The 14,751-nt window shown below is 39.1% G+C and overlaps 1 protein-coding gene across 7 annotated transcripts in view; it reads right to left on the bottom strand.

Annotated features, from left to right (window-relative positions):
• Window positions 1-14,751, bottom strand: part of GAPVD1 (GTPase activating protein and VPS9 domains 1) — a 60,624-nt gene that overhangs the window by 32,592 nt on the left and 13,281 nt on the right. For 6 of the 7 annotated variants that reach the window (XM_037037026.1, XM_037037020.1, XM_037037024.1 and 3 more), the window contains exons 3-7: window positions 7,353-7,570; window positions 5,476-6,319; window positions 3,026-3,112; window positions 1,619-1,753; window positions 1,285-1,474 (exon numbers count right to left, since the gene is read on the bottom strand). In XM_037037026.1, coding sequence (XP_036892921.1) covers window positions 1,285-1,474; window positions 1,619-1,753; window positions 3,026-3,112; window positions 5,476-6,319; window positions 7,353-7,537 — 1,441 coding nt within the window. In that variant the 5' untranslated portion in view covers window positions 7,538-7,570. Of the gene's footprint in view, window positions 1-1,284; window positions 1,475-1,618; window positions 1,754-3,025; window positions 3,113-5,475; window positions 6,320-7,352; window positions 7,572-14,751 lie in introns of all 7 variants that reach the window. The other variant, XM_037037022.1, reaches the window with a different exon arrangement.

Here is a 14,751-nt window from a genome sequence, read left to right as displayed (position 1 = left end):
CTCATTAACCAAAACTCATTTACTCCTTCATGTTAAAATAGTACAAATAGCCTATAGTATTAAAAATCATTGAGTGTCAAGCTTTACTTCTTTCTGTTTTTAATTCTAAAAAATGACATTTGGGGATGATGAAAGCCAAAAACTTGAAGAACACAACCCCATATTCCTGTTGATATTATTTCATACAATGTTAAATGTAAGGTAGGTTAATATTAAGAAACTGACAGTTCTTAACACATCAGCTCATGGAAGGTTAAATGTGAAATTCCATTCTTCAAAATGGGTAAGATATAGTAACTATTCACGTTCACTATTGCTGAGCTCCTCATTATCATTGAAAAGCTGGCACTAAGCTATTCTGCTCCCTTGGCCTGATATTATTTTACTCTTTCCCTGTCTTGTTTACTGTGTGTAACTCCCTTTCCTTCCATGGCCACCTTCTCTGGGCGGCCTGGGAATTCTGTACGCTTACCCCACCAAACGCTCAGGGCACTGAGGGGCACTGCTCTCTTCTTGTTTCCCCAGCCAGACCACCAGCAGCTGACTTAGAGTGAGGACACACATGGTCTCTGTGTCTCCAGTATGGAACACAGTACCCAACCTGCAGAAACGTGACTGTAATGCCTACTCTTTCAGCCTGGGTTTTTTTGCTAAAATGGGTTAAATGAAACAATTATAAAGTATTTCCTCAGTGTCTGGTAACACAGTACATGCTCAATTCTTTGTTGAATATCTATAAATAACAAATGTTTACTAAGTGAATAAAACTTAAGCCTAAGTCATACATAAATGAATAAATGACTAAGTAAAATGGAACTTTATTTTATAAAATGATTAGACAGCTCAGCTGATAAAAAATGGATCACTAATAACAATAATGGAAAATAGTGCCTATGTAGTTTTGACTTTACTGACAGAAACTTCTAATATTATTTTACTATATTATTTAGAACTTTATAGGAAAGACAAAGCTACATTATTCAAATAATGACTCCTTGTAACAAATGACACTTTCAAAATTTTGCAAGAAGAGACACTAAAATACCAAGTATATCACAGGAGGCATGATTTCAATTATTTATGAAAACTATGTTTAAAGGGAAAGCCTACTGCTAAACCTTAATTAATCTAGTGCAATTACAAAAAACTGAATTACTATCAGTATGCATGGAGACAGATGTTTCCAAATTGTTTAAAACTATACTTCAAAACACTGAGCAATAACAAAGGCAAATAAAAATTATTAATTTAAGGTGAAGCCCCGATATGAGAAAGTCTCTTCACCTATAGGCAGTCGATTCTTCTTATTCGCTGGAGTGGCTGCTGGAGACAGTTGAGGGGTACCGGAGGGGGTCATTTCCAAACTGCTGCTCTTCCACGGCTTGGCCTGGGGTAGGTTTGCCAATAAATTGTCGAGAGCCATTCTATCTTCTCTCAGTTGATCTCCAGACATCACACTCTTCATAAAATTCACCTGGCAAAAATAAAAGGACATTAGCTAGTGAAATCAGTTTTTCAGACACAATATAGATTTCTCACACAATGTACTCATCTATGGCTCTGCCACGTGTAGATAAATGACTTCTGAGGAAATCCCATTAAAGAATAAAGCCATTACCAGAGTAATAAGTTGACTGTAGGTTATATAAACCACAGTTCTGCTCAACCCTTCCAGAAGATTAACAGGGGACATTGGAGGGGTCTCCACTGCCCGGCCCCCAATCACAACATCAAGGAAAGCAGCAACACAGCTCTGTTAAAACAGGAGAGATCAGAGTGAAGTATCTCTTCTTTAAAATAAGGAAACAAAATTGCTGGTTAAGATGGACAAGCGATGCAAAAAGTTTCTCAAAGTTTTTCTTCTTAAAAATTATACTAAATCCACCATTAAAAAATTTAAACTCTCTATGAATTCATATAGAATAATCTCCAAGGTTTTCTAGTGCATGAAACAAACATGATACAGAACAGCGCACACTGCCCTGTCCAGGTAGCTCAGTTGGCTGGGGTATTGTCCCGATACTCCAAGGTTGTGGGTTTGATCCCCAGTCAGGGCACATACAAGAAAGAATCAACCAATGAATGTATAAATAAGTGGAACAACAAATCAATGTTTCCCCTCTCTTTGTCTCCTTTCCTCTTGCTCTCTAAAAATCAAGAACAGGCCCTGGCTGGTGTGGCTCGGTGGACTGAATGCAGGGTGCAAACCAAAGGGTCACCAGTCTCATTCCCAGTCAGGGCACATGCCTGGGTTGAGGGCCAGGTCCCCATTTTGGGCACGCGAGAGGCAACCACACACTATTTCTCTCCCTCTCTCTTTCTTTTCCCCTTTCTCTCTTAAAAAAAAGAATAAATAAAAATCAAGAACAAACAGTGCACGCTATCATACCACTTGTGAAAAGGGATGAGTAACTAGGAAAATATACATAGGAATTTGCTTGTGTGTGCGTGTGTGCGCACACACACACACACACACCCCTCTTGGAGCACACACAAAAGATTTAATATCAAAAACCTCTTGGGGAGGAAATAAAGGCTACAGATCAGAGGTGGAAGGGAAATTTTACTGTATAACTTCTGAATTTTAAAATTGGGTGAATGTTGCATACTCAAATATGATTAACTAAAATTTTACTTAATTAAACTAACTGGACAATGCCATACATATTAACTCAGGAAACATACTTAAAATTATACAGTTATTGAGGATTTGATTTAGTGACAGTTTTTAAAAATTAATCTTCTTAAAATAAAATAATCTTAATAGTTTCTTGGTTCTTATTATAATAGAATCTCTTCAACACTTCTATAAGTGACAATTAGTAATCTTTAGTGACATTTTCCTTTAAATGTTGCTGATCCATCATTATATTCACTATAGCTATACCAGAGTCATCGAAAGAATATTTAATCCTTTATCCATCACCTAAGAACAAGATTTAAGAAAGAGAATAGTCAAATTCACTAATACTTGGGCAGGATTTTCTATAAACACTATTTCCCATAATATAGTATTCATTCTTACTTTGTCAAATTTTCCAAGGCTGCTCTTTGTCCGGGGATCTCCTTCTTCAGAGCCGGTCATTGCTAATTGTTGCAAAAGGCGGCCAACCTGCAACCCAAAGCAGTGGTAGGGAGACAAAGGCTACAGACACAATGCCCTCTCTCTGAAAACTCTTCCATTTCATCCCCAAAATCTGCTTCATAATATTCATACCACCTAATCAACATACAAAATAGGGTCCCAACTATGTATCTTTTCAACATCAGGTTTTACTATACTTAGAGTTAAGCAGCATACACAGAACATTTTGCTTTAACCTCTCCTTAAACATATCATGCCAATATTAGGAAATAAAAATACAACACCTTTCTTTCTGATATTGCACTTTTCGTGTGCTCATAAATTTTAGAATTAACTTGTAAAAGCTGACTCAAATGACTTAAAGTTACTTGTTCGGTACATTTCCCTACACAGCTCACAAAGTACTCAAGGTAGATTTCCCCCCTAGATTTAAAAGCAAACAATTTTTAGAAAGCATACACTGTTTGGAAAGTAGACGTGAATTCAAAGAGCAATTTCTCTATTGCCAAAAGTGAACTGTTAATTCACTCTCTCTAAAGAAACTCTGCAAGCCCTGGCTGGTGTGGCTCGGTGGACTGCATGCCGGCCTGTGAACCAAAGGTCACTGGCTCAACTCCTGGTCAGGGCACATACCTGGTCCTCGATGTTTCTCTCTCCCTCTTTCTGTCTAATTTATTTATTTCTGTCTAAAAATAAATAGATAAAATCCTTAAAAAAAAAGACACTTAGCTGAAAGTTAGTAGCGTATAGCATCATCTGTTTAATATCTGGGACAATTCTCCTCCCTTACTACTCATTTTGAAAATAATGTGATTCAGTCTCTGTTGAAATGACAAAAATAAACACTACAACTGCATTGTCCTAAGAATAAATTAGTATTTCACAAATGCTGAAAAAATTTAAGTTTTTATTTATTTTTAGAGAGAGGGGAAGGGAGGGAGAAAGGAAGTAAAACATCAATGTGTGGCTGCCCCTCACCTGTGGCCCCTGCCCCCACCAGGAACCTGGCCTGCAACCCAGGCATGTGCCCTGATTGGGAATCGAACCAGTGACCCTTTGGTTCACAGGCTGGCACTCTATCCACTGAGCCACACCAGCCAGGGCAAAAACTTTTAATTTTATTTCAGGGATTTCAATATATTTAATTGACCAACACCCCATTATCATAGACTTGATCATGAAAAAAAGTTTACCATTTAAAAAAAATTCATCCAAAGATTCTATGCCAAATAAACTCAGTCTCTTCTTCACAGTATTTCTGGGTAACAAGATATGACTAAAAAATTCCCTTAAGAAATAACATGATTTTAGTGCTTTAGATAATTAGGGGGGAAAAAGTGCTAAGACAAGTCCAAAAATCCTTTCTGAAACTCTTAGGTTCAGAAGAGTTTCATATTTCAAAATTTGGAGATTTTAGGAAGGTTGGTCAGTACATATATGTAACATGTCCAGTATTTAGGTATCATCCCATAATCAAACACATTGACATTTTTGCAGCAAAAAAATGAGTATTTATTAGCACTAAATAGAATAATGAACAAATATAAGCAGCCCCGTATTAGTTCAGACTAGGTTTTGCTACCAAATGAAGTATTAAAGACAGTTTTCAATCGTTCTGGATTTTGAAGTCATGGGAAGTGGGCTTGTGAAAATTCAACCAAGTATACTTCATATGTGTGAAGATGCCATTTAAAGACACAAAGTGTTTTATGAAAACAATATTTTAAAATCCCAACATGACTGCTTCTGTGTCTTAATAAGAAAGTATTGCTCTGGCCAGGTAGCTCAGTTGGTTCAAGTGTTGTCCTGATACGCCAAGGTTGCAGGTTCAGTCCCAGTCAGGGCACATACCTATGTTGAGGGTTCTATCCCTGGTTCAGGAGTATATGGAGGCAACCAACAGATGTTTCTCTTTCCCTTTCTCTTAAAACAATGACAATGTCCTCAATGAGGATTAAAAAAAAAAAAGAATCTGCCCTGGCTGGTGTGGCTCAGTGGACTAAACGCTGGCTTTTGAACCAAAGGGTCACTGGTTCGATTCCCAGTCAGGGCACATGCCTGGGTTGTGGGTGAGGTCCCCAGTAGAAGCCCCTGAGGGGCAACCACACATTGATGTTTCTCTCCCTCTTTTTCTCCTTCCCTTCCCCTCTAAAATAAGTACATAAAATTTTTAAAAGAAGAACCAATGTTGATTCCATAAGTCAGTGGAACAAGTCAATGTTTCTCTCTCTCAAGTCAGTAAAAAAAGGAGCAAATATTTAGGATGGTCTAAGGAAAAAGAATGGTAAGATTCTATGAATAGTGTCATCACATTTTCTGTTCCCACCCCCACTGCCAAGTCAACCAATTTTAACATGAATGCCACATAAATAATAATAGCAAAAGCATACCTGCATCAGATTGAATCTTGCCACCTCATTAATAGGAGCATCAGAAATGATTCCGTACTGCTCTGGATTGACAACTGCGGGACAGATGAAGTAGGCCAGCAGAAGATCAGTGCACATTGCCCTGACCTCCCCGACCTCCAGTCTGTCTACACAGGAGAGGGTTTTGTACATCTGCGACACGATCCACCTCAAACTGTGAGGGAAGCAGTATGTGTTCTGTTTGAGATAACCAATAAATTTGTTCACCAAAGCCACTAGTTTGGCCTCATTGGAATCCACCATCTCTTGAACCTTCTGCCTGAATCGATCCGAGCCTTTCTCTCCAAAGAGTTTTTCCTGTTGAGATGGGGAGAACCTCTCAATTAGCTTATTTGGGTCAGTTTCCAAATGATCTTCATCTTCCACCAGCAGTTGCATGATTGGCTCATGTAAAGTAGCTGTGAGGAAAAGTTTGGCAGAAAACAGTCCTTCAGAGAAAAGTTTAAATAAGATGCTGAAGGCACAAGTTCCTCTCCTCAAAAGTCGCCTGGGGTTGTCACTTTCTTTAAGCTCAAATTCAATCAAGTATCTCAAAACCTGAAGGAGGTAGCTCTCATCCTCTTGCATTATGCAGTTGCCATAGAGGGAGGTAAAAACTGTGTAAATAACACTTTGTGTGTTCTCCTGATTAAGTTTCTCTCCAGCAACCAGAGAGGAGGCAATAAGACGAGGATTTTCCCTTAATCGACTCAAGAATTCTCCATAAGCAGTCTCCTGAAATCCCAACTGCTTATACCCATCAACAAACTGTGTATCTTCCAAAATCTTGGCATGTTGGCAACATTCAGCAGGGGAAGCTTCAGCACTAAAAAAAATGAGCAAACAAAATAATAAAATTAACAATAGTAACATACATACTATACTGAAACATGGAATGTGAGTTGATTTTAGTTCCAGCAATGAGATCACTCTGAATTGCTAAAACCCTTTAGACCACCAGCACCCAAAGGTGTAAAGACAGAAAGAAAAAAGGACAAACAAGAACAAACTCCTCACATTAAAACAGGTTCAATGAAAAGTACTGAGAAGTAACCATTATTCTGATTTCTTTCATCGAAGATTAGGCCTGCCTCATCTTGAACTTCACTGAAATGGATCCATACAGAGTACGGACTCTTCTGCGTCTGGATTCTTTTCTCAACAATATACCTAGCACTACTATTCCTAGAACTGGAAACTGCTTTTTGGAAATCAGAACATGAGGTATCAACACAGTGAAAAACAAGGTTTCTAAAACTGAAAAGTAGATATACAATAGCGAAACACAGAAATGTATACACTAAAATGTTAGGAAAAAAGTAGAACACAAGATAATTTACTCTCTACACTAACAAAATGTGTATATACAAAGATACAAACTTCGCTGGTGTGGTATAAAATATTAATGCCTAAGTAATAATTCTCTATAACAGTGCTTAAGGGATTTAATAAACAAAATAAGCAAAAACCTTAATGTTGATTTAAAACCCTCTGAAACCAAGTACTCTGTTGGAAATAGATCCATTTATCTGCAGTTAGCAGTTAACACAGAACCAGAGTGGTTTATAAAATGTAAAACCTCAAATCTTTTCTTTTTTTTTTAAATACCACCAGTGTGTATTTTTTTTAAAGATTTTTATTTATTTATCTTAGAGGGAAAGGGAAGGAGAGAGAGAGAGAGAGAAAGAGAGAAATATCAATGTATGGTTGCCTCTCGTGCATCCCCCGCCAGGAACCGGGAACTGGCCTGCAACCCAGGCATGTGCCCTGACTGGGAATCGAACCGCGATACTCTGGTTTACAGGCCTGTGCTCAATCCACTGAGCTACACCAGCCAGGGCCTCAAATCTTTTCTTTACCTGGTTATGATAAGCCGATCCAAGTTAATTCTCTGCTGTTTAGCAATCCATGCTGTACGATACAACTTTTCTGCTGTCTTAAGCACATCCGCATTGAGCCTCTGAATGAGCTGTTTCTCAGAGTTTACATACAGGCGTTCCTGCTTGAGGTGATGGGCCAGAGTATGAATATCTAACTTCACCATCTTCAAATGTGGAAAAGGTACAACAGCTGATCACTAAGGATAAAAAGACAAATTTTAAAATGTCAGGTTACTGAAACTGTTTTCCAGATCAAAAGGGATTGAATATATTAAGAATAAAGCTACAACTAGTAGCATGGTTAACTCTAATTTTAAAGTAATCTATATAATTTGTATTATAAAAGCATTATGGGAGATGGAGGAGCGGGGAAAAAAAAGCATTATGGGTTCAGTATAGAAAAACTGGTTAAGTACAGATAAGCAAAAAGAAATTCCCAATAAGGCCACTGCTCCGAGACAGCCACTGCAAAAATCCCGTGTATGTCCTGCAAGGCCAGTGTCTACTTATCAGCACTGTAGTTTCCCTGGCTGCTCTTTCACAACCAATCGACATACTCCGTTGACCCCAGCTTCCCACCACGTGTCAAATGACCACTCCCCCCCCTTCACCATCACCTCCCCCTGGAGCCCTGCAACCACCACTTCCTAACTGATCTCCCTGCTTCCTTCCTTACACTACTAGAGTCTGTTCTCTCCACAGCATAGAGCAGGGGTGTCAGATTCATTTTCACCAGGGGCCACATCAGCCTCCCAGTTGCCTCTAAAGGGCCAAATGTAATTTTAGGACTGAATAAATGTAACCACTCCTTAATAGTTAAGCGAGAGCTCGGCGCTGCTGCCAGGTAGCAACAAGGTGCTGGGCCTGATAAAACAAGGTGGAGGGCGGATTCGGCCCGCGGGCCTCGTGTTCGCCACCTGTGGCGCAGCGTATCCTTCCAACTTGTCAGATCACGCTGTTCCCCGACTGGAAATCCCCCAGAGCCTCGGCATTTGCGGGTCCCTCTGCCTCTGTCTGGAAGGCTAGTCCTCCAGGTATCTTTGCAAAGTTGCCTCACTCAGGCCTTTCCTTCGTGCAGGTCTCTCTGCTCACATGTCTATTTAAGAAGGCCTTCTCAGATAACTCTTTCTAAAATAGAAAATATCACTTCCTTCTTCTGGCCTCTTTAAAAGCACTTCCCCCTATCTAGAACTGTACTACAGATACCTACTTGCAGACTCAGCTTGCTTAGAGCATGGCTCCCCCACGAAAGGTTAGGGCCGCCAGGGCCAAGGCTCATCACTTACAGCTGTAATTTCAGGGCTGAAGAAAGGGCCTGGTTCACAGTAGGAGTTGAATAAATATTTGCCAAAGGAATGAATGATATCACACAATTCTTATTTATCCAGTAGCTAAATAAACTGATTAAAATAGCACACATATTTTAAAGCATTATTACTTAAGCTATGCCCTTGGACCTAGAATGCCTGCCAGACCACAAATGTTTTATATCAACAACAGAAGTGCCCGGGGCCCAGAGAGCAGAATCCAACGTTGTGTCCAGACAGCAGGCAGTCATTAAAGTAGACAAGTACTTCTCATTAAGAATTAAACATCATGATTCCACATCGAAAGTTGCTATGAAAAGAGAGCTTTAATGTTTTCACCATAACAATGCAACAAGAAAATGACAATTATGTGAGATGAAGGATACACTGAATAAAGCTTACTGTGGTAAACATTTTGCAATACATATGTGTATCAAATCATGACATTATATGCCTTAAATATATGTTGAATTTCAATTACATCTCAATAGAGCTGGGGAGGAAGAATGTGGTCCCAGCCAATCAGATTCATAACTGACCTTAATGGATCTACTTGGAATTGATCAAATACAACTTACAGTGAATTTAGATTTTGAAAGAGAAGACAACCCAGGCCACCAAACTCTCAATATTTTTAGAGATCCAATAAAAACATGTTCTTATATATAAAATAAATATTTTGGTGCTAAAATAAAAAAAAATTTTAAACATTATGTCACCAACTGAAAATATATTTAAAGCCAAATTATTTAAAGGATTTAACAACTTTCAAATAAGTTTGTTTTCAGAAATGTTTTAACTTTCTTTTATTTTAATGAACTATTGATGACTAGGAAAATTTCAGGTATGACCATATAATCTGATTGCTATAATTTAATTGCTTTCTTGTACCTTATCAATTCCCTACTAAACCATGCAAAGATGTTATCCCAAATCTCCTATATGGTTAAAGCCCCCAACTACTTTCCTCTCAAAAGATACACGTGTGTCTACTTCCCCAAGGTGATTCACTATTAGTCAGAAGGACATATGTATACATTCAAAAACTGGTGACATGCATACATATACATCTATAATCTGACCAACTCAACCTACAGAAAACACACAGCAGAGTTCCATGTGGAAACCCTAAGATCCTCTAGGGGGCTCTAAGTCCACAGACTAAGAACAGGATCATTGAACAAATGATTATAATTACGACAAGTATTATAGTTAATGAAAACAGTACTGAATGGGCCCTTAAACATCAGTATGCTTCATTAATCAGTTCTGTTACCTTGGGTACATAATGCAAATTCTCTGAACCTCAAATTTTTTTCATCCAGAAAATGTGGACACAATCTCTGCATTAATTGTGTGCCTGGCACAAGCAACGCATTAGGTACTACAGACACAAAAAGAAGATTAAAACAAGTCATGCCTTCCAGGACTTTTTAATGTAGTAGAATGAGGCACACCTGCACACAAATGGCTGCCCAAAAATGCTATGAGGATTATGCTACTACCCGTAAGACTATAATGTAGAGTAGGGACAAGAGAGAAGGAATGACTGAGGAGCTGGATACCTGCGCCAAGTCTTAAAAGGCAAGTGTCTGCCAGAAGTAAAGAGAATGGTGGATGGGGACGGAATTCTAGACAGAGGAAGCACACCAGCAAAGGCACACAGAGGTGTGTAACAAAATATACTGAGAAAACTATGCTAGTTTGGGAGCACACATGTTTGTGTGTGTTAAGAGTGAGGTGGGGGGAGGAAGTGTATAAAGAGAGATAAGACTACAGAGACAGAAGGTACAGAGAAGCCAAAATTAAGAAACTTGGACTGTAGGTGATGGGAAGTTTTAAAGGGAATTAACTTGATTAAATTTTTATTTCAGAACATAAACTCTGGCAGTAAGGAAAAGGATGAGGAGGTGGGGATAGGACTGTGGAGCTGGAACGGAGGAAGAGATTAAGAAATAGTTGATGGGCAGGATGTGTTGCAGTAGCAACGGAAAGAACAGGACAAATTTGGGAGATGTTAGGAGGTAGAAATGAGACTTGATGACATCTACATATGGGGAAGGCGAGTAGAGGTTTCCAACTCAGGGGACAACAGTGGGTACCACATGAGAAAACACTTCATAAATTGAAAATTGTGCCTGCTATGGTTCTGAGAACTTTACACACTTAAACATAATAATATCCCCCTTAGATGCTCACAACTAAGGAAACTGAGGTCAGGGTTCACACACCACATAGGTGAAAGGTGACAGTACACTATTATCATCACTCTGATTTCTACAACAGTGATTCAGAAATCCCGTAGTTAAACAGGAAAATATAGACCCCGGCAAGGTAGCTCAGTTGGTGAGAGCATCATTCCAATACACCACGGTTGTGGGTTTGATCCCCAGTCAGGGCACATACAAGAATCAACCAATGATGGTATAATTGGAACAACAAATCGATGTTTCTCTCCCTCTCTCCCCCTGTCCTCCTTCCTTCTCTCTGAAGTTCAACTTAAAATATTTTTTAAAAAGCAGAAAAATATGTTATTTTTAAGAGGTACATACACAAGTGCATAGAAATTGTTAGGATTTCTGTAACTTGTACATGGTTCAGAAGAACATGATTTTAAAATGCAGTAAAATGTAAACAACTGTTGAATTTGGGTGGTGGGTATATGGTGATCACTGTATTATCCTTCAACAGTGTGTGTACAAGCTAAAAATTTCTCATAATGAGAAGATAGGAAAAAGTATTTTAGAAATTCTCAAACTGTGCCCTTCTTGCTGCTTTAATACAATTAAATTCAACAAAAAAGTTACTGTGTTTTGCTGGTGCCTAGCCAGGTCCCCTAATCTCAAGGAGCTCATGGTCTAATTACAACCAAAATACTGTTCAAGATAGAGAGGGCACCTTACATATTTCCAACGTCACAGCAAAATGGGAACCAATTTATGAAATTTAGAAATTAAAACCTCCAAAATGTAGCTTCAGTTAAAAAAATTAACACTTGAAAGCTCCACCTAATCTAAACAAGAACTCACCTTCCAAACCCTTCAATAGTCCCAAATGTCTTCAAATACATTTTTGTAGAGACATTTTAAATAAGCCTAGAACACTAGACAAACTAGTGAAGAACTTTTTCTTTAATCTAGTGTGAGAATTATAAGCTTTATTCATTTCCTTTCTATAGTAAGCTAGTCAAATGTTGTCAAATAACAGGGTATTGGATTACCCTCCAAAACAATACTTATTTTTTTTAATTTATTGATTTTAGAGAGAGGAAGGGGGGGAGAGAGTGATGGAGAGAGAAACTTCGATTTTTTGTTGTTCTGCTTATTAACACATTCATTAATTGGCCCTGACTGGGGACTGAACCCACAACCTTGGGAACAGCACTCAGGACAACAACACTCTAACCAAGTTAGCTACCCAACGAGAGCCCAAAACAATACTTTTTTTGTAAAAATTTTATTTATTTTTACTTTTATTTATTTTTTAAATATTTTATTTATTTATCTTTAGAGGGGAAGGGAAGGAGAGAGGAAGAGAAATATCAATGTATGGTTGCCTCTGCCGAGGACACACAATGTGTCGTGTGTCCCCTGCCGGGAACTGGCCTGCAACCCAGGCATGTGCCCTGACTGGGAATCAAACCTCGATCCTCTGGTTCGCAGGCCCATGCTCAAATCCACTGAGCTACACCAGCCAGGGCTATTTTTACTTTTAGAGAGAGGGGAAGGGAGGGAGAAAGACAGGGAGAGAGACATCAGTGTGTGGCTGCCTCTCACATGGCTCCCACCAGGGACCTAGCCTGCAACACCAGGCATAAGCCCTGACTGGGAATTGAACCGGTTGACCCTTTGGTTTGCAGCCCATGCTCAATGCACTGAGCTACCACCAGCCAGGCAAAAAACAATACTTAAAAAAAAAATCATTGTATAAATGTATAATCCTCTCATTGCCACATGCAGGAAAGTGTCATTAAACCACTGGGTAAAATGGAAGAGATTAAGTATGAATTATTAACTTTGACCTATATTTTTGCCCCAGTTTATCTGAATTAAATTCATACTCTGAATATTACTGTATAAAACATGGAGCACATGCCAGAGTATAATATTGTATCTCTGTCTCTCCCATTAGATGGTAAACACTGAGGGAAAGAACTCACTCAGCTTTGCATCCTGGCATTGCTGATGGCAGGCAGGAGAAGCTCACCATGTTAATTCAGGTAGCACCAAGTCGACTGGCTCACACACTGAAAACAAGTAATACCACACACATAAAATATCACTTTTAACTGGTCACCACTTAAAAACAACAGTTGCAGAAAAGGGTTTGAGAATTTTAAAAGGTAAAGTTAGTCAAGTTTTCTCTTCTAAGGTGCAAAGAGGTCAGCCACCAGGACTAGCTTAAATAAATGTAGGCATACATAACCAAACGTGGGGAGATTTTTACTATATTGGAGACAACAGGAAAGAACAAACACTGGCAAATAAATTCACTGCCTGAAAAGTAACAATATGAAACTAGCAATAATATCAGACCAACATTTATTTAGGACTTTACTAGGACAGGCCCTGCTGTTTTTTCCCTCACCATGTCTTCATTACTTCTATGGCAACTGTGCTCAGTGACAGCTGAGAAAAGTGTCCGTCTGCACACCTAGTAAGCAGCCACATCAAAATCAAACTGACTCTGTTCTGACTCCAAAGCAACCCTTGCTCTCAACCAATTAACCTAAACATTTTGTCAGTAACATCTACTTTAATTTCCAGTTCTGTTAATAACCGACTCCTGAAAGCTCCTTTTATCTATTGGTTTTTACAGAATTTTACGTGGCTTCTATAGTGACGACTACTTCATTTGAGTTTATACTCAAATGTCACTTAAAATACAGGTGCCCCCAGCATGCACCTCTTGGCCAAGTTTAAATTCTTTATTTCCCCCACCTGCTAATCATCTTAATATCAAGATACAATCTGATCACCCAAGATGCAAATCTCCACAAGCCAACCTAACCATTTGCACCCTATGGTGCAACATGCCCGCTCATGCCTCCTGTCTCGTGCAGCAATTGCCCCTGACCTTCCTGGCATGTTCTGTCATGGCACAAACACACTCTGAGTCTCAAAACAAGGCTCCTCCTTCCCCTCAGCAATACTCTGCTCCAAATCCTTCTCTCTCTCTCTCTCTCTCTCTCTCTCTCTCTCATTCTTTCTAATTCCTCTGCAAAACCCAAACTTAGTCCTGGGAATCCAGACAATGGAAAAAAATTCCTAATGTGTCTCTCTCTTCAATCTATCCTACACTGATAGGTTAGTATTTCCAAAGTACCAATTTGATACATGAGGTCCATCCTGAAAAAGTCAAGACATTGTTAAAACAAAGAGAATGGTTTGTGTGACATTGATGTAACCTGGCAGCCAAGGAGAATGGACTGGAAAGTGCATGCATGAACAATGATGACTTCACTGTACGAGTTAGTGAGGGCGGCAGACACTATTGAGTGGATATATGTACTGTGTTGGCCATGGCATTGAAAATGACTGAGCAAGTAGAGCAATGAATGAACCTGCATCAAATTTTGTGTTAAGCTTGAACATTCTCCACTGAAACTACTTGGATAATTCAGAAGGCCACAGCTCTGGGCAACTGGTGATTGACAGCTTTGTCACAACATGCCCGCTCATGCATCACATCTGGGGCAGAGGTTTTTGGCAAAATACCAAATAACCCCGGTGACTGAGCCCCTCTACAGCCCAGATTTGGCACCCTGTGACTTCTGGCTTTTCCCAAAACTAAAATCACCTTTGAAGGGGAAGAGATTTCAGACCCTCAATGAGATTTAGGAAAATACGACATAGCAGCTGATGGCGACTGGAGAACTGTGTGAGATCCCAAGGTGCCTACTTTGAATCGGACTGCGGCATCATGGTCCTACATACAATGTTTCTTGTATCTTCTTCAATAAACATCTCTATTTCTCATATTACATGGCTGGATACCTTCTGAATAGACCTCGTAAACCTTCCCAATCCCTCAAAGTCCCTTTTATTTTTTATTTATTTATTTTATTTTTT

Source organism: Sturnira hondurensis, unplaced genomic scaffold (genome assembly GCF_014824575.4).
Source record: "Sturnira hondurensis isolate 20B ecotype Veracruz unplaced genomic scaffold, ASM1482457v3 Scaffold0022908, whole genome shotgun sequence".
Classification (NCBI taxonomy): Eukaryota; Metazoa; Chordata; class Mammalia; order Chiroptera; family Phyllostomidae; genus Sturnira; species Sturnira hondurensis.
Note: the sequence above shows the minus strand (reverse complement) of the source record. Positions and strands in the feature narration are given on the sequence as shown.